This window comes from Thermobia domestica, chromosome 18, assembly GCF_964235325.1.
Source record: "Thermobia domestica chromosome 18, izTheDome1.hap1.1, whole genome shotgun sequence".
Classification (NCBI taxonomy): Eukaryota; Metazoa; Arthropoda; class Insecta; order Zygentoma; family Lepismatidae; genus Thermobia; species Thermobia domestica.
The window spans coordinates 138,351,370-138,372,213 of record NC_137471.1 but is presented as its reverse complement, the minus strand read 5'-3'; the positions used below and the strand labels follow the sequence as shown (position 1 = coordinate 138,372,213).

General features: G+C 35.6%; 1 protein-coding gene across 1 annotated transcript in view; it reads left to right on the top strand.

The window, feature by feature from the left end:
* Window positions 1–20,819, top strand: part of LOC145675023 (uncharacterized) — a 56,674-nt gene extending 35,855 nt beyond the window's left edge. Inside the window, exon 4 of the mRNA XM_081745389.1 lies at window positions 761–20,819. Within this exon, the coding sequence (XP_081601515.1) occupies window positions 761–2,698 (1,938 nt within the window). The 3' untranslated portion in view covers window positions 2,699–20,819. The remainder of the gene's footprint in view (window positions 1–760) is intronic.
* The last annotated feature ends 25 nt before the right edge of the window (window positions 20,820–20,844 follow it).

Below are 20,844 nucleotides of genomic sequence, written 5' to 3'. Positions count from 1 at the left end.
CAGAAAGAAAGAAAAAACGTGGAACTTTTCTGACAAAGGATATATATCAAACAGAGCACAGTGGAAGAGAGTTGAGTTTGAAAGAAGTGTAGGGTCTTACGCAGAGTCGTTCTGACGCGTGATTAGTGCAATACTAAAGAGTTCGACTAACATGTTTCCTGTAGTAGTCAGGCCTTTAGTATGACGCTAATCATTCGTCAAAACGACTCTGCATAAGGCAGTTGGTGTCTATGCTACGTCACTGTTGGCAGAACTAAAGTACACATCAAAGGTAGGTAGCCAAATTTTATCAAAATTGCCAGAATCCAGATTTAGAGTCGGTTTATATTTATGAGTAAAGAATCCCGACATACTCTCTTCTTGTGACTTTTTTTTTTTTAATGTATTCTTTAATTCTGGTATTAATATTGCGCCTATTGACCAATCACAGTCCTTGTTACCAATGAAAGCGGAAGTGGCTTGTTGTTCCGATATGTCTGGAGAATTTTTAGTTTTCCCGCGGAAGGATACATTGGTAAGTAACCAATTTTTTGTAACTTGGGATCAGTTTTAATATACTTGATCTCTACAGGTCAACTACCATACAACGTCGTGTGTGTTCGTATAGGCTAATCCTTTAGTAGAGATTTGTGTATGCTGGACCAGGAATATGCATGTCAAAGATGAATGTAATAATTAGAGAGAGCTTCTGGAGAAGCAAGAATGATGCTAAAAATTTTGTAATTGTACATTTACTGGTTTATTCTTAAATCTTTTGTAGACATATCCAGAGGATGAAGCCTCTCGTGTGCCCCCATCGTATGATCTGCTGGCTATGGAAACATGGGATGGTTCTGATGCGTCAGACGTTGATAGACCAGCAACACCTTCTCCGGATTCACTAGTCACAAAAGACTCCAGGGAACTTGATGCGGAAACAGGTAAAAGGTATAAGGCTAAGCAGAAGGAGCGGTATATGTGTTCATTATGTACTGAAACATTCGATTGTCCGAAAGAACGGCGTGTTCATCAAAATATGCATCATGGTGAACCTAGTGGAAGCAACCTGGATATGCCAAAGACTGTTGAGTCATTAATTTCACCATCAGAAGCTATATCATCATTATCACCAGTATCGCTGCCATCATCATCATCACTATCATTGCAGACTTCTAGTCCTCTTGTTGCAACACAAAATGGTGAATCCAGTAAAAGTGCATTTTCTGTAGCGGAAAAAACAACAAAACTCCCTTCGCGTTCAACGCAAATTAGAAGAACTAACAAAGTAAAGGCTGTGGTCAAAACTAGAGACGGGAAAGTGAATTTGCGTGTTAAGAAAAAATCAGTAGTGAAGAGTGATGCATCAGTGAAAAATTATAACATTTCAACGGAAATCCAGCCCAGTGTTCAAAACGAGAAACTACCAGCAGATAGTACTTCAAGTATTAAGAGGGAGATGATATTCCTGCCTTCAATCAAGGAAGAGAGAACGGACAGCGGTGTGAAAACCACAACCGGTTCTTCGAACGAGGTCGAAGGAGATGTGGGAAGTAGTGAAAATACCTCGACAGAGCAACAGCTACAGTGCAGTGATTGCACGAGTGTATTTTCAAATGAAAGGGCTCTTTTGGTTCATAGGAGGGTGGTACATAAGAGCACAGAACGTAAATGTAGTGTATGTGATAAAACATTCGAAAATGTTGAAACTTTTAATGAGCATTTGAAAGAACATCCGTTAGAATGTTTACATTGTGGTAAGTGTTTTCTACGTAAACAGAACTTACGTTTGCATGTGAGTAGACACTTGGGAGTCAAGAACTATAAGTGCAGTTCGTGTGATCGAGCGTTCTTCACGAAGCAAAAACTTCAGGAGCATATGAATACCCACACGGGAGCTGCTCCATTAAAGTGTTCATATTGTGGCCAGTCGTTTCGCCGTTACAGTAACTTAATTCAACACAAAAACAGAATTCATTTAAAAATAAAGAAGAAAGTGAAAGATTTCTTTTGTCACTGTGGTGAAATATTTCACTCCAAGAAAAAACTCAATTGGCATAAAGAAATCCACGATACGAAACCAAAATCGTGTACTTTTTGCTGTGAACGATTTGTCCATTCTGCTAGTTTGACTCGCCATATCCGCCAAATGCACGATCGGAGATACATTCCGCAAGGCGGGAAAAGCGAGGAGAATGTGGAATGCCCAGTGTGTTCGAGTATCTATTTGAAGTCTTCCCTACACATCCATATGAGAGTGCATAGCGGAGAACGTCCGTTCCAGTGTAACATCTGTGGCAAAGAATTCACCACGAAATGGAACCTTCAGCTCCACAGGTGGATTCACGCGAGCCGTAGCACCAAACCATTCAAGTGTACCTTATGTAAGAACGCATACGTTCGTAAAAGTGATTATGTCGCTCATATGAGGTCGCACAAGAATATGCGGCCATATACATGTAACTACTGTGGTTGCCAGTTCGTTAGGAAGTATAATTGTCTTCGGCATGTGAGAGAGCATGAATCGGGGAAATCGTACCAGTGTACTGTGTGTAACAAAACCTTTCATCGTAGCTACTATTTAAAAGAACATTTTCGAGTCCATACTGGTCAACGCCCCTATGTTTGTCATGTCTGTGGGAAAGCTTCAAGTACAAAGTCCAATCATAATAAACATGTCCGTATTCATCATGCGAGAGAACCAGTGAATACTGAGGGTTAGATTTTGAATTATTTTCATACATGGCAGTGTATGTGGAACAGTGTTGGGGAAAGGGGAAAATTGATCACTGAACGGATAAATATTACTCGTCTTTCGAGATGATTGATTGTCGTCCGTGGTAAGGCTATATGAGGTCTGGACCTACCATTTAGTGGGAGATCCGACTAAAATGTACTCTCACAGGAATCAAACCCCGAGTCTTGTGCGTCAAAGATCATTTAGCCCAAAGATAATATAAAATAGAGATAACAAAATGTGAAGCCATACGTCACAGTTTAGCCACCCCCACTCTGTCCACTTCGCCCAATAGGATCGCAATGTTTTGAGCCAGCATTCATGGCGGAAACGAAAGTAACCAATCACACGATGGCGGAAACGAGAGTAGCCAATCAGATGTGCCGATGCTTTTTTTTTTTTTTTGGCTTTATTTAGTTAATGGGATGAAGATACATATGGGCAGATCCTTTTATGTTATAACATTCTTAATTTAGCTACTAGGGAACTCTGCCAACTTCATGCAATCATTTTGTAGAGGCATTCTTCTATTATGTGAGTACTTTAGATGTGAATTTGTTTTAACCTGAAGTACGATCAGTCTCTTCAGTTAATGCATTGTATTGCATTAACATTTTTCAGTGAAAAGAAAGAGGAAAAAAAAGTAGTAAAATATCACTTGAGTTGTAGGGAAACCGAACTTAACTTCCAGTACATTAGTATTGGATGTACGTTGTACGGCTAAGGTACTACTAACGAGACAGCCAGCCTTCTCTATCTGTTTAATGGAATATATATATATATATATATATGTATGTATGTATGTATGTATTAGAGGGAGTAGAAGTAATCTTTTGTTTACATAGGAAGGGGAAGAAGCAAGGGAAAAAAATAAAGAACAATAAAAAGCTGAAAAGTTTCTAGGCGGGCGTAGTATTGGAAGCTCCCCCTTCCCCGTCATGTCATGTGATAATGTTACCAGCTGTGATGTGATAATGTTACCAGCTATGAGTAAATATAGTTAAGTGTAGGAAGATGAAATTAATGGAACATGAGGGTGTCTGTAGGAATGCAAGAGAGCGAAGGAATAAATTTTTAAAATTCCCGCGTCTGTATTCTTTTGTTCCAATGATCCATATATATAAAGAGAATTCCTTATAGGGTCAGTGAGGGTAATTATGAGACAGATTTCACAACTTTTCTACCTTACTCAGCTTACATTAGTTTTGAAAGCAATTAAGCTAGTCACAGTTTATGGTGCCAATAGAGTATCAATTTGCTGCCAGGAAATTTCTTATCATCCCAAAAGGATAATTGAGACACCAGGTGGGTAGTTACGAGACATCTGTTGTCCTCAACTTTCTGTATGTGATATTGATGTATGAAGAAATCCAATTGTGAGACAAGAAGTCTTTGTTATTTTTGTGTTTATTATATAAAGATATACAAATATTTTTCTGAGTTTCAAGAAAATAATTAAGAAAGAAAGTGGAAATATCTACTGATGTTATTCTAACATTTTTGTGAGTTGACTATAATAGGCCTGTAGGCTATAGATAGTTTTAGATTACGAAACAGGCTTATGAAACAAATTTAGATCAAGTTCTAGGCTGTTCACTAAAAAGGAGCTTAGGATGCTTCTATTTCCTTATGTTTTAATATATTGATATGCAGTCTAGGCTATTTTCAATAAAATAATTATTGATGATTTAGCAGCTTATGTGGAGTAAATAAAATGAAAACGTTAATTTAGCATGCGTCTTATAATTACCGGTACCTTCCATATAAGCAAAAGGAAATACAACAACAAAAGAATTTGTAACTCTGAAACGAAAGCCCAAGGAACAAATTCCATTTAACCTGTAATTGCTGACCCACCAGGCTTCCACCAATACGCATTGGTTTCACAATTGTGATATTACTGCACGAGTAGTTATAAAAGTTAATAATAGGATTTCAAATTTCAAAACTTTTTTGTTGAATGAGTGTGTGAAAAAAAATTGGTACATCCAAACTTTTGTAAACTGAAACTTAAAAATGTAGACAGAGCATTGTGAAGGATGTCACTAAATACCTGTCTTTTTAATTTGTATTTATCGTACAGTGATTGAAGATCAGTGGGGGGTGTCTCATAATTACCCTCACTGACCCTATATATTTATAAGATAGAAGTAATTGCCTCTACAAAAGTTGTTAGATACTAGTTAAGCCTAGAAGAATTAAAATAAATAAATACCAACGGAAGATTAGAGCTCTCATTTTCCGCTAGTTCAGTTATCAGTTTTCCTCTTTTCTGAAATTTAAAATTAGGATATTTTAAATCCTATTAAAGCTGCAATCTCTTTCTTTTAATTTCAGAGAAGGAAGCAACATAGGTGCACGTAAACACTTTAAATTATTATTAAAGTACAGTGGATATGAATTGTGTATTTATCTGTAATGGATATTATAGTTTCTTTCTTTTTCTTTCTTTCTTTTTTTTCTTCAAAAAACTGTGATTTTAACAGAAAATCTAGACCTTTCGTTATTGTGATAGGAACAGCTGACTGACATTGTAAATCAGATACTTCACTTAAAAGAGCCTGACATACTAAAAATAATACAAAATTTACTATTTTTCTTTTGCTTGTTTATTCATAAGTGAAAGGAGATAATGAAATGCAACTTACCACAATCATAGATAATGTTATTCTACAACAGAAAATATAAACCTGAAGAATTTTCAGTCTTGCCATCCGTAGAAATTACAGTGTTACCAGAATAACATTTTCCCCAAAATCTCAGTTAAAGCAGCGGCTAGAGGAACAAACTAAGCTGCATTTGATTACGTATCATGTTGTCTTGGAATCCTGTGAACTACTTTTTAAATAATAGTTGTATTTAGTTTGTAATAATCAAAATAGTTTTTACATACAGTTATTAAAATTAAATAATAATGTTATTTAAAAAGTAGTTCACGGGGTACCAAATCAATATAATACGTAATCAAATGCAGCTGAGTTTGTTCCTCTAGTCGCTGCCTCAGTGGTAGAGCGTTCACGTCTGGTGCATGGAGTTCTTGGTTCGATCGCTGCTCGTGTCAAGTGAACTTCGTGGTGGACAAACTCCATGTGCATGGGTTTTCTCGGGGTTCTCCCGTTTCCACCCACTTTGTTCATTGCACTATTTCATTCATTTCTCATCATCATCGTCTCCTTTAGCCTAGCTGGCATAATCGTGGGACGTAAAACTTCAAGATTTCATTTTTTCTAGTCCCTGCTTTAACTTAGATTTTTGAAGAAATGTTGTTCTGGCAACACTGTAATTTCTATGGATAGCAACACTGAAAGTTCTCGAGGTTCATATTTTCTGTTGTAGAATAGCATTATCTATGATTGTGGTAAGTTGCAATTCATTATCTCCTTTCACTTATGAAAAACAAGCAAAAGAAAAATGGTAAATTTTGTATTATTTTTAGTATGTCAGGCTCGTAAACATTTGCTTTAGAGGTCAGCTACAGATAAATAGCTAATCAATTGCATTACTTCAGCTATAGAAGGAATGAATTGCATTCTGTCTTTTAATGGATTTTGTAATTTAGCCATTATGCAGACATGTTGAAAGAGAAAAGCGACCGTAGCTCGCTTTGTTTGGAGCTTGACGTACCTTTTTTTAAGCTCGAAGTTATTCGAGATAAGCTCTACTGATTATCAAGCTGCTTGTACCCATATTAAGAATCTAACCCGGTTCATTCATAAAGAAATCATAAGTGCCACCTTATTCTGTCCTTAGTAGTTTACTTGTAGATGGATGTTTTAATTGAAGGGAATGAGAGAAATATCTCAAGATAGAAAGTCTTGAGGTCAAGTAGATATAATCTATTTTTTCATGTAATGAATTACGTTTTTATGAAAGTTCGAACACCAATTTTCAAAGTTATATTTAACTTCTTGATTTTGAACTGTGAATGAAATAAGATAAAATCGCTTTGAGTCCGTATATCAATAGTTATTTTTATATCTTTCAGTTAAACAGAAGAAAAAACAAGAAAGAGAAAGGTAATTTCTTAACAGCAATTGTTAGCAATATTTTGAAAATGTATTGTTCTTTGGAATCATGGTTTCTTCCCATCTTGAAATCATCATCATATTAAGACGCATGAAATCCGTAGGTCAGCTTGACATTGTTGAAAATGTCATATATTCCGAACAAATCAAAAGTTTGTAGCATTGTTAAAATATAAAATATAATGAGATCATTAAGTTAACGTCCCGCGGTTATGATCTTCAGGATAATGAAGGTGAATGATTGAACCAAGGAACTCTCACATCAGAGACTAGTAAGCCACCGCGCCCTCGTGCTGCAGTCTAGGATGTTTAAAAGTACATATCAAGGAAGACAGTGACTCATTAGTAGAGCGCTCAGCTCTGGTGCCAAAGATCCATGATATTGTCCCAGCTCATGTTATTTTGGAGTCTTCCGTCTCTTTCTACGTCATGTTAGTCGAGGTTAAACTAATCATTGTATTTAAAGGCAAATTTGTTATTCTGGAGCGAAAATGCAAGGACAATAAACTTAATAAAGTATTTTTTTTTTTTTTTCAAAAGGCTAAGCCTTCTCTTTGCAGCGACAGCTTCCTATTTTCAGCAGTCCTTTTCATCTTTTTGTAGGAAGTACATTTTATTGATCATATTTTTAAGGAACGATGTTCTCGGTCGTCTTCTCGTTTTCTTCCCTAGTATCTTGCCTTCGAATATGTTTTGGAAGAAAGCATCATGTCTAAGTAAATGACCAATGAGTTTTGCTTTTCGTACTTCTGTGACTTTGATTAGTTGTTTTTTCTCTCATTCACTTCTTGCAGTACCATCTTATTACTCTTCTTTTTCAACCCAATTAGTTCTGGCGATTCTTGTCCAAAACCACATTTCTGCTGCCTCAAAACGGGCTTTCTCATGTTTTGCTAACGTCAAGGTTTCGCAACCATATGTCAAAACACTACACACAAAGGTTTTTATAAATTTTTTCTTAGCGGGAATGTTAATGTGCTTATTCAGAAGAAGGTTCTTCTTGTTTTGAAAGGCGTTCTTGGCTAATGCTATTCTTTTTAGTTCACTAACATATCTGTTGTTTTCTTCTATATTAAAACCGAGATAGCAAAATTCGGCCACTTTCTCGAGTCTGTGTTTCTTCTATTGTTTTGTTGGCTCTTCCTTCACCTCTTTTCTTATCTATAATCATGATTTTGGTCTTCTTGGGTATTGATTTTTAGCTTGAGCTTCATCTCCTGGTTTAAGATTCTAAGCATTGTATTTAGCTCGTTTTTTGAGTTTGCGATATCATCGACAAATCTAATGAAGTGAATATGTGTACCATTAATTTTGATTCCTTTCGTCTTTTCTTTCATTGTGGTTATATCCTCTTCGATGAACATATTAAGTAAATAAGGTGATAAAGGGCATAAACAATAATATTGCCAAATTAAAGAAGGTAAGAGCAAAACTTCTCATTATTAATAAAATATTGGCTGTCTTCTTTGTGTTGCTGTCCCTTTTCAGCTCCGAACTTACATGAAACTTAAATGTACAGTTTAATGTGCGAAACGAATCACGTGTACTTCAAGCATAAAATGAAGTCGGTTTCTCCCGAGATATTCAACTGGGCTAAAGGTTAGTAATTGGGCGCGAGTCCTGTAAGTGGGTAGCGAGCAGTAGCCCGAACCCATGAGGTACGAGTTTGGGCTAGCGCGATTCTTATGGATGGTAGAAAGCCTGAGTTCGCAAGACCTCCAGTTATCTCCCATTGCAAATGACCATCTCAGGTTCTTCTGCACGAAAGTTGAACCATGGGCAGCATAACCAACCGTATATGAATTATTATGTAATCACAGTAATGCAAATATTGCAAGGACTAACAACGTTCACACAATGTTTTGAATATTTGTTTGTAGAGAAATTAATTCACTACCGAAATAATTTTAAGAAAAAAAGTTCATGAATTTATTTGACACTATCATGGAACTGGAAGGGGAATTCGATAGAAATGCTGTCTCTCACGATCATTATTTAATATATATCTAAAAGAGAGAGTGAAAAAGAACCTAGATAATCAGGGATTTTAGTAGGAGATAAAATGATTAGATGTTTACGGTTTGCAGATGATATGGTACTTGTGGCAAAATCAGAAAAAAAAATATGTTAATTTGAGGAAGGACTGTGAAAAATATGGGATAAAGACAAAAGCCATGGTGATTCGGACGAAGCGGTCGGTGTCAAATATAGAAATAGAAGGGGAGAAAATACTAGAACAGATGATTAGTTTTCGATACCTTGGTGGTATTATTAGTGGTTATATGAAGTGTAAACTAAAATAAAAGCAAGGAATGGTGAAAGAAGCCTTTAGGAGGAACAAAAGTCTATTTTGTGGGATCTTGAAAAAGAGAGAAGAAAAACTCATAAAATATTTCGTGTGGAATATTGTTTTGTACTGTCCTTTGTATGGGGCAGAAACATCGACATTACGCAAAAATGATGAAAAACTTCTGGGTGTTTTGGAAATGAGGATATGTAGAAGACTGGAGAGAATTACCTGGGTTGAACGGATATCAAATGAGAGGGTATTAGATATGGTAGGGGAGAGAAGAGCAATTTTAGATATTACTGAGAAGAGGAAGACGCGTTAGAGGGTATGGTGGCAAGAAAGAGGGAGGGAGATGGACAATATCAAAACAGAAAAATCATACGTGGGGACGAGAAAGTTAGCGAAAAACCGTGGAGAATAGGAACTTCTCAGTTGCTGCAAGTGACCTGCCAATAATGGCAGAATATCTATGATGACGATTATGAATATCTCCCAATAAAGATATAATTTATAAAGAGATATTTTCATTCGAAAATATCACGCCTTTTAATAATGATTCAGAATAATTCAAGGAGCACTTCCGTTCCTTCTTGGTAAGGAAAAAAAATTCGAACATATTCGTTGGAGTCCATTGACGTCTGTTGGGCTGTTTAAAGTGTAGTGCACCTGTGTAATGCTACCTGAATATAAAGTTCCAATAATTTCAGCTCAGTAAACTGGTAGAAATATTCTATATTATTTGAAGACAGGGCATTGAAATAATTTTATTGGTACTATTTGGTAAGAAAGGTTGTGAGATAATCCTTAGTTTTATTCCCTCAGAAAGATACGTATACATAATGACAGTATGAAGTAGATATCGATGTATTAAAATGGTAAGCTGTACTACTTACTTTGGAAACCTTTGCACTTTTATTAGGATGTATATTCATGCAAAATACAAATGTTATTTATGCAAGGCTTAATTCGCGTATTGAAAATTGGGTAAAGCGTACCCAATTGAAGTAATCTTTTTCGGCAGCTAAATGGATTGTGGTAGCTAAATTGATTTGTATATTGACGAGATGTATTGAACTGTTTGAAACTCACTAAACATACGAATACTATCCGCAAATCAATATTCGGTGGTGTATTCTAAGATATCTGTTGTATATAAGAAATAATTAACATATTTGAAGCTTTATAATTTGTTAAAATAATCTTGTGTCTCATTTGAAGAATATTAGTGTATATTCTTGTATTGTGTACATATTTGAGCTTTATACAACTTTTTGCCAGTACGAGTTTGATTTGTTGTGCTTCGTCCGTATCCGTACTAATGGGTTTGTCGAAGGTTCATAGGGATTTCTGATAGTGTTCTGAAATTCGTGTGCAGTCTGTATAACATTTAAAAAAAACGTGTCTTTTTCTTTATTCGGATAATTCCTATTCAACGGGGAATTAGAATCAAGTTGAGAGAATCTTATTAGTAATGCCCTCCAATTTCTTTTGTAGTTGCAAATTCATCAATCCAATCCAAGAATTTTCCGTACTTCAAACACACTAAAATGAAAAGGGTAAAATATGATTCAAAAAAACTTCCCATTTCTGGCTCTTTTTTTGTTTAGTTAATAAGTTTAACGTCGCTTACTACATCATGAGTATTTCTCATCAAACTGAGATTATTCACTTTCTTATCTCTATTAGCAAATCTCAAGCTAATCAGAAATATAACTTACCTCTATATTAAGAGTCTTCATCCTGGCGAAATTAAAATACCGCTAATTTTACAGTAATTATGTGATATCTTCAAATAGATAAAAGATAATTGAAATATGGAACAAGAGCGCCCTAGACAATATTATTTTGCGTGAGGTACCGTTATCACAAGTCACCTAGCGGCTTTCCGTTTTCAGCTGTTTAGAAACGCGAAAATAAATGCCAATTTTCAAAGTGGCTCGAAATCGAAAGCAGATAAGTGAGTCGTGATAACGGTTTCTCATGTAAAATAATATTGTCTAGGGCGCTCTTGTTCCACATTTCGATTATCTTTTATCTATTTGAAGATATCACATAATTACTGTAAAATTAGCGGTATTTTAATTTCGCCGGGATGAAGACTCTTAAATGCTAGGTTTATGTGTTTCTGATCAAGAAAATTTTATATGTTTGTGGTCAATTCTTTTGACAATGAATGATATCTCGGAAACCACAAGAAAGATGCCGTTTTCATTGATCGATTGCAAATCTTATGTAGATTGTTCAGTTCTAATTGAATATTTTTTTTAAAAAAATGGCCATTATTTCGTTATTACATTTTTTAGGGGTACACTGCAAGTGTTGAAATTTTTTTTTTAAAAAAAGCATCATATTCTACGAGTGATACATTCCAACACCACACATATGTATACGGGGGTTAGTATATTTCTCCGGCGTTTGTTTCATGGTCAGATGACAATGAAAAACGAAGGATAACCCATTTATCCAGTGTAAGGTGAATCTTTGTTGTTTGGAGTGTTTTACCCAATTAACACCATATAATATCACTGACATTATAATTAATTGTGTATGTAATGTATTTGCTTATTACATACTGCATGAAAGAAGAAAGAAAACACCGATTGTACATGAATTAAACCCCCAACCGGAAGTAGGTTCAGATCTTGCAAACGGTGCGAGGTATTGAAAAAATCTACCCTCTATGGTACTCTTGCCGATTTTTATCAAGAATTCTTTCACTCGTGTCTCTACAAAAACATGTACAGATGTGAGGAATAACACGGAAATTCATGCTCATATGTGAATGATGCGCAGGTTCAGCTAGTATTTAATTAAAACTGAAAAGGGAAAGATAAAAAAAAAGTTAATTCTGTGACCTCGTCAGTTATTGACTTGTACTTACAGTAGACACTCTTTAATCCGGCATGTTCGGGACTACGACCGTGCTGGAGTACCGAACGTCAATATGGTTTTAATGGGAATACCAAAGATAAATAAGTCTAGATAGAAATGCAAACGATTAAAACACGTATTTTATATGTTTATGGACATTCTGAATCTGTACAGACAATATACATATCCTTCTGTTCGAAGTGTTTCATAATTTTTATATCATAAATTGTCGAAGAACCAATATTGAAATTATGAGATTTCTTTTTTTCACATTTTTCGAGACTATTAATTATCTCTAGCTTTTGCTGTACGACGAGAGTCATGTTCTTACGTTTTTTTGGCACTTGAAGAACTTGTGCTGGACTTCGACAACATTTTACAGTACAAAATTGTAATATTGTGCAAATATGATCTGTAACCCAGTAGAAAACAGGAATTACTGTACTGAAAAGAAAAATAACAGTCATGATGAGCACTAAGCGAACTAAAATCGCAGTAGCGCAACCGGGCGGTCAAGGTCAACAAATGCCCGAATCCACCTATAAAAAAAAAACGATCGATGTCGGATTATGGAATGCACTGAACTGTAGAATCCCGGATTAAAGAGCACCTACTGCATTATCACATTCAGGCTACCTTTTCTGGGATTAAATTATTTCGATATGATGGGTCTTTGAATATATTTTAATATAATCTTTAAGTTATCCTCCTACGTTGTATAAATATAATACTTTTAAATTTTAGATGAGTTTTAAGTTTTTTACCTTTTCATTTTGATGTGTTTGGCGTGAACAAGATCTTGACGTTGGATCGAAAATTTATGACCACAGAAATCAGAGGATAGTAATGGAAAGTTAGATAATATTTCGTAAACTTCATTTTTTTTTTTTTTTTTTTTTTTGTACATGTATCTTATGTAAATTAATATCTGGCGTTTAAGCTGCGAGGGGCGTCCAATAAGTTATCTTCGTAGACAGGAAGAAATGCAGATAGGCTCATCTGGAGGTCTGTGCACCATCGCCACATTAAGGGCAGCGAAGAAATCCCAGAGAAAAAATAGTCTTTGTCATGGCTTGCAAACCAATGGGAAACAGTCTGTTGGACCTCGTTGTTCCCGCATGTGTTTCTTCAGGTCTCGGAAGAAGAAATAGTCACTAGGGGCCATGTCCGGACTGTAGAGAGAATGACTAGTGAGAAACTTGATGATCCAGCGGTGCTCCAACTTCTGCAAATCCATTGTTCGCACCGTAATACAAACACTCTGTTATAGCCACTGCATTGTTCCGACTAACCTCAAATTGCGCAGCGGGGTTCCCCACAGTGGCCTTGGCATGCGTGTCAGTCGTCATTATCCTCCGCCCCTCTCTTCCTATCTAGGTAGATAACTAATTGGAAGCCCCTCGTACCTAATCACGATATATCTTGCCTGAGGATTTTATTGCTGTTCTTTTTATGAGACAATATAAAATTCGAAATTTCATACATTGTGTTTATGTGTTTATTTGCACAATTTTTTATTATTATTATTTTTGATTGTTCGTGTTTATATTACGTAAGTATGCTTATCATTTTAATATGAAAAATAGATATTGTAAAGATGTTTGTTAGTCGAATATGTTGCTGAAAATGAAATTCTATATAAATAATAACTATGATAGCTTTATTATGTAGACAAGATTTTATAGCAAGAGATCTTTATACCGTGTATCAGAAAAAAAATGGATATTTATTGTTTTAATTTGCATTAAATGTTAATTATATTAAATGTTATTTACAAATGAAGAAACCCTAATGAGAAGTGAAGAAAAAATATTAAATATTTTATTTATTACATGAAAGTTATGTTCTATGAAATAAAAAAGCACAACCTTAAACTATAATTGAATTTAATTATATTTACGAGGGGGGCCCAAAAGAAACCGGACTTTTGTTCTAAAAAAAATAATTCATTGTTTTTTTTTGTTTTTTTTTTCAGAATTCTTTCAGTCTCCTTTAAAATACTCTCCATTGAATGCAGTTCATTTCTTCAGTCTTTTTCCCCACTATTTGAAGCACTTTTGAAACTCTTCAACTTTTATATCATCGAATGCGCTTTGCAAAGTTCTTTTTACACCCTTTACATCATCAAAACACTTTCCTTTCTCGGAAAGGGGTCGCGGTGGCTCAGTGGTAGAGCGTTCACCTCTGGTGCTTGAGGTCCTGGGTTCGATCCCAGCCCCCGCCAAGTGAACTTTGTGGTGGACAAACACCGTGTGCGTGGGTTTTCTCGGGGTTCTCCCGTTTCCTCCCACTTTCTTCATTCCACCATTTCATTCATTACTCATCATCACCGTCTCCTTTAGCCTAACCGGCATAACCGTGGGACGTAAAACAAAGATTTCATTTCATTTCATTTTTCCTTTCTCGGAAACTGTCATCACGTTGGTCAGAAAGTTTGGATTACTTTCAGTCTGATTTTTCAAGTCCTGGCTCAAATTCAGACAAATGTTTTTGATCTTGTGTGAGCAGGCGAGAAACAAACTTAGCGGCAACACGTCTCATTTGCAAAACCTCACGCTGACACGAGCTCCAACTCACTTCTGTTTTGAAATATTATCGATCCTTGTTTGTGCAGATTTTTAAAAAAAATTTTTCCTCATTTCGAAATGATGAAGAGCACCCGGAACGAGCATGATCTTCAACGTTCATCTCACCACACTTAAAGCGTCCAAACCACCGAAAAAAATGTGTGCGGTTCATAGTATCCTTCTTGAAACCCTGTTGAAGCATTTGGTAAGTTTTCGTTTAGGATTTTCCAAGTAGGAAGCAAAATTTCAAACACATTCTTTGTTCCTTTGAATCTGCCATAACGGTTTCGCAGGCGGCAAACGAGAACAGTTGAGAAGAACAATAACACGATTAAACGTTAATCTTCTATGCAGAAGCCGCTTATACAACTGATTTGGGAAGGTCTCTACTAGATCCACCTAGTGGAAGAACTCTGTACTACACCCAGGAACGGCGGCACTTTTTCAAGCCGGTTTCTTTCGGGTTCCTCCTCGTAGATGTAACTTTTGCTATGTTCATATGCTTTTCTTATTCTGTGTTAAATGTGCAGCTAATAAAATTGAACTTTCATCTTTCAGAAGCTCTTTATCGTAAATTTATGTAAAATTGAAACAAATTAAGTGTAAATGGTTTTAATTATTGTAACTCCTATATGCTAAAATATAATGCATCACGCGTGTGTGCAAAAAGCTAAAGAAATTTGACTGGTTAAAAAATTTACTGTTGTGATGACACCCAAGGTTTCTGTTGTTCCATCCTAATCTCCTTTTATAGACTTCGTGCTTGCCAAGAACTGGATTGAAACTATAAACCCTAGAAAGAAATAATTTAACCTTCTTACGTTAAATCATGCTTGGGTGTTCTGGTAATTATTTGGTGCCCTTATTCTCACATATGCAGTGATTTCCGTTACTTTCGATAGATCTTACATAAAACTTCTATTATTACTTCTCTTATTATTAATAACAATATATTCATTTGATTTCTATCTTACAAAAGGTAAATCACAGACTGTAAAAGCGTGAGGATTTCAGCTTTTTGTTTGTTCGTTAAAGAAAGCGAACACTGTCTTAGTTGAATAATAAAAATTATAAAAATTTAGATTTACTTATTTGTTTTCTAAGAAAACTAAATTGACTAACATATATTTTCATTATAATAGCTTCGTCTAATCTATAGATTTTTATAAGAAATCTATTAGAAAAAAATAATTAATTTGTCCTCTTATAAGATGCTTTAAATTTACTATTATTTTAAAAATAGAATTTATGAATTAAATATATATATATATATCCTGCATCCTGGACGTTCAAGTATTTGCATAATTCAATATGGCAAGCTAGTGAGAAAACTGGGTCTGTCCCGGCACTTGTAAGGCATTAAGTCGTTTTATTAACATACAGAATTGCCTGAAATTGAGTCAGATTAGGCTTCTATAGAGTATCTTATGTTTATAAAAAAACTTGGAGAAAGTTTCTGTCTGTATGAGTGGCACAGTGACTATAATAATTATAGCCTGAGTACTGGTATGGACATTACGACGTATGGTCATGTAAAATTATGGATGCTAATATTTTCAGTTTAAAAGCGGATCTTTTCACTGTCAGTCAAATTTTAGTTTTGAGCGACAGGACCAAGATCTCGCAGATGTAGTGTGGTGAATAATTTAATGACATCCTTACTTTTTTCTACTGTTAAGTTTTCATAGTACTGAAATATCGCCAACTAATGAATAAGAGTCATACTAAAACACTGCTTTCATTAGGTGCTGAAAAAGTATAATATGCTGTCCCATTTGTATACCTAGTTATTCTATTAATACTGTCAAAAAGTTTGAAAATGAATCACAGGCACAGTGTTGACGATATTATATTCACATCCATTTGCAAAATGATACATGGAAATGTGGAATATAAAGAGCACCAATCAATTTTCGAAATGCCCATCTTGAACCTGGATACAGGCCTAGAGTCTGGCGAGCCACTTGTCAGTGGAACCACAAACAGTGTCGATGGGGAAGTGGCGGGTTGCCTTGTCCAGGGCGCGCTTCAGGGAGTCCACTTTAGGATGCCTCTTTTTGCAGGCTATTTATGGAAGTACTCATCACAGTTTATAGTCAGATCCAGGGTGCAAGAGAGCCAGTCTGATGTGAAAATGAAGTCTGGGACGTTGGCCCTTAGCCATTTCTGTGTTGATTGTGCCTTGTGCGTGGGAGCAGAATCTTGTTCGAAGATCCACTGTTGGTTGGGGAACATAGTGGTACTCAGTGGTTTCACAGTTGACTCCATTACTATGGTTTCATACACGATAGCCAATGTCTTCATCTTTGTTCACAAAAATACAGCCGTGCTGTGCCGTTGAAGCCCACATTCTACCACACCATGACTGATGCTGGGTGATGGGACCTTTGCACCCTGAAAACACAGTTTACACTGATGATGCATACACAAGATCATGCTGCTTAACTATGAATAGCTTCTCGTCGGAAAAGAATTATCGTGTGACGGTTTCCTGCGTGACGCTTAAGGACACGTTTGGCTTTCATCACTCTCCTGCTGGTGTAACGCATCAGTCAGTGATCTGCATGTTGTTTGTAGGTTCTGAGTCCTGACAGAATTTCCCCGAATCCTTGCAGCTACGGCATTAACAACCTGTGGTGTCCTCACTATGCGAGGTCTGTCGCTACTGCCGGTCATTGACACTTTCCGTTTAATCGTTGACTGATTTGCAGTAGTGTCGGGGTGGTGGGAATCCGAAGTGGCATTCACCTTGTGTGTGCGTTATGAATGCATCATGACTCTCATAGTCGCCCCACTCCATCGTTACACGTTTCCAATACATGTCTTACCCTGGAATGAACAGCTCAGGGATCCACAATTCCCAGATGGCAGCCCTCCCTCAGTCATACGCAGCATGGCCAAACGGCTGGTCAAAATCTCTGACAATATTTATGAAATAACTAGGTAATGCTAGTGTATCCCTTCTATTTTGTTTATCAGTTCGATAGTTTCTATCAATATCGTAGTCCCATGTGTGAAGCTCAGTTGAATAATTACATCAAACATCTTTGTTAATATCTTCATTGGCACTATTATCCCCTTTATAATAAAATTTCCGTCTAGAAACAAGCCATTCTTAGTAGCATCTAGTTGTGTATTCCATGATACGTCACTTGTGAGAATCACACCAGTGCATATCCTAAGCAGTTTGATGTTTTGTTCCTTATATTTTCAATTGCTGATTTTCCTTGCATTCGACAATTTTTTTTTTTTTTCACCGTGTTTATCCAGAGTTATTTACTTCATAAAATGCCTTTACTACTATCCTTGATAATTCCAAATTCTTTCAAGTTATTGTTTAATCTTTCAGTAACGTTCAGCCGCCAAGAGAATGTTCTGACATATTTCCCCTCCTCCATTGGATGTCGAATAGTGTCAAAACGAGATTGTTAATCTTATGTTTTCCCATACCTAAAATCTTTGCGGGAAGATGTATCTGTATAGGTAAAGTAGTTGGTAGAGCGAAGTATGTTGAAGAGAATACAGTACATTGTAATGAATATAGGCTTCTATAATTTCCAGCGGTAATGGGTGTCCATCGTGAAAACATGAAGTAATGCGCATGCTTCAACATTATGGAAGATAGGAACGATCCTCAGAGTCAGTGATTGATAATGTCTAAAATTTTCGAGGAACGGAAAAGGGAAATTTATTTTATAAGTGCAACTTTTATGTAAGATCTTGGAAGTAATGAGAGCTGAATATTGGGAGAAGTTTGGAGTTTTGTAAATTAGGAAATAGAAAGGAAAAATCCATATTGGTACTTATTGTTGATGCGAGAAGACTTAACTGTAACAAGTTGAAAAAAAAAAAAAAAAAAAAATGAGTGATTGGCTTGATTTAACGATCATCAGAGGGGCTGACTGAAACAAGAAGCAGTTTCGGCGGTATAGTAGACAAGTCATTAACTCCGTGAATATTTGAGTATTAGGAATCAAACTAAAGAATCTCATTATCCGAAACCCTTTATACCCTTAGAATCATCAGAATACCTATAGAATCATCAATCATTCACAGTGCCGTGCCGTGGAAAATCAACGCCCGGGACGAGTATACGACGGCGTCCCCGTACATATGAGTGAGGTTGACAGACCATCCACAAAGCGCTACCATGTTTGTGCGAAGCGTAAGAAAAATTTCAAAAATAAACCGTGCTTTTCCTTGATTTTGAGCACTTTTTATTATTTTTTTCCTTCCATTTTATATATGTGCACATGCATTTTCCTAACATGAGTAACATTATAGAACCACTTCCTAAAGCAGGAAAAGGACTTAAGTACATACTAGTAATATTCTAAGTAATTTTTCTTTTTTCTTTTCTTTGCTCCAAAATTGTGCGCCCCCCTTACTTCGGCGCCCGGGACCGTTGCCTCACTCGCCTCTTACACGGCACGGCATCATTCGTATCCTGAGAAATTAGAAAAAATAATCCTTGAATTCATACATATTAATACTGCAAACTGTATATGAGAGTTTGGTAGTCAAATTAAAATCTGTAATTCTGCCTATGTATTGTTCTTACAAAAAGATCAGTTTCATTCAATGTCAAGTAAGTATTTAGTTGAGGTAAACAGTTTAAAGATATACTTTATTTTAACTACAATGTAATAATCTATTTACGTGATTAATATTTTTCATTGTTCATACTCATTTTGCAACAATTCTAATAAATATTGTATGGAGTGCCATAGCATCTATGTAAATGCTTTTATTATTATATACTTCAAACGTTTATTTAACGTTGAATAAAAAAATTGAAGGTCGTCAAATATTTTCCTTTTGATAAAAATAGTCTTGTTAAAAAAAAGTTAAGGGGCCATCCATCTCTGTTCGAAAGCCGTGTTTTTTAACCTTACGTATAAAATACAGTCTGTTCATAAAAAATACTACCATACTTCAAAGAGGTATTACGTCGCTTTGGATATACGTATTTAAATTAAATTGGTCACATTTGAAAGAAAAACTCACTTTTTTTTATTATTTATTTTGTTTACTATAACTCATAGACATTGAATATGGGTCCCACGAGTGGCGATGCAGACATCAAGACGACATTCACATTTACGCCACACACCCACCAATATATCTGACGAAATGGACTGAATGGCAGCACTGATACAAACTTGCACTTCTTGCAGGTTTTAAGGCAATGGAGGTACACTGATGTCCAAAATTATTGTCGCATGTCTATAAATATATTGTAGGAATATAACAAAATAAGAACAGTAAAACGAAAATAAAACTTTCTTGTCCATTTAGCAATGTTTTGTTTTACTCACGCTAATTTTCGTATTTGTAATTCTTTTCCTATGAAATTTACCGCGAATATGCATTTCCCGATTATACACATAGTATCAGTATTAAAAGTACCCTGCAAAATCATTATCAAATTATATTCTTACAAGAAGGTAGTTATGGATATGCGACAATCATTTTGGACATGAGTGTACATAGACACAATCCTTTATGTAACTCCATAAATAGAAGTCAGACCGTTAAGTGAGGCGATCTCGGCTGCCACTTGTAGAAGACATTATCATCATTTCCGGCACGTCCAGTCCGTCTTCTTGGAAGCCGCTCTTTCAGATGTACCCGAATATGTGAATGCCAGTGAGGACGTGTCCAATCTTGTTGGAAAATAGTAATTGCATTCTTCTTCCCAAGTGACCTCCAGCAGAAACAGCAAACTGCCTGCTAAATATCCAACATTGAACCCATATCGACTAATCACAAAGTAAACCTGATTGAATGTACGTTTTGTGCGTTTGATCCCGTCCGTAATTGACATCGTCATTCATTGTTGACATATACATAAAAATGTTTGAGCTTTTCTTTCAAATATGACCAATTTTATTTAAATACGATTATCCAAAGCGACATAATACCACTTGAAAGTATGGTACTATTTTTGTCTGGACACCCTGTATAATGCTTTGGTTTGAAGACAATATCTCAATTGACCAGAAAAGATAAAAGTAATTCGATTAAATTCCATTTATGGATAAAAATATAGGGCTTTTCAGAAAGATGGGTGACCGGGTTTGTTTGAAGAAGATTGTACATATTGTTCTATTAAAACTGTGTGGCTCTTAATAATGTACTTTATACTGTACAATTCTTTGTGCAATGTGTTGAATGTAGAATATTTGTATTTTCTGTAGAATGTGATATTCTTATTAACTTTGTGAACAATTCTTGAAACCACTGTAACGTTTCGTAAAAAAAGACTGTTTTGTTAAAATGTAGATGAATATATGGGAAGTCTGTAATGAGAGTTTATTTAAAAGTCCTTATATAAATTTCTCAGAAATTAATTATCTGTGTTTGTTTTCTAATATC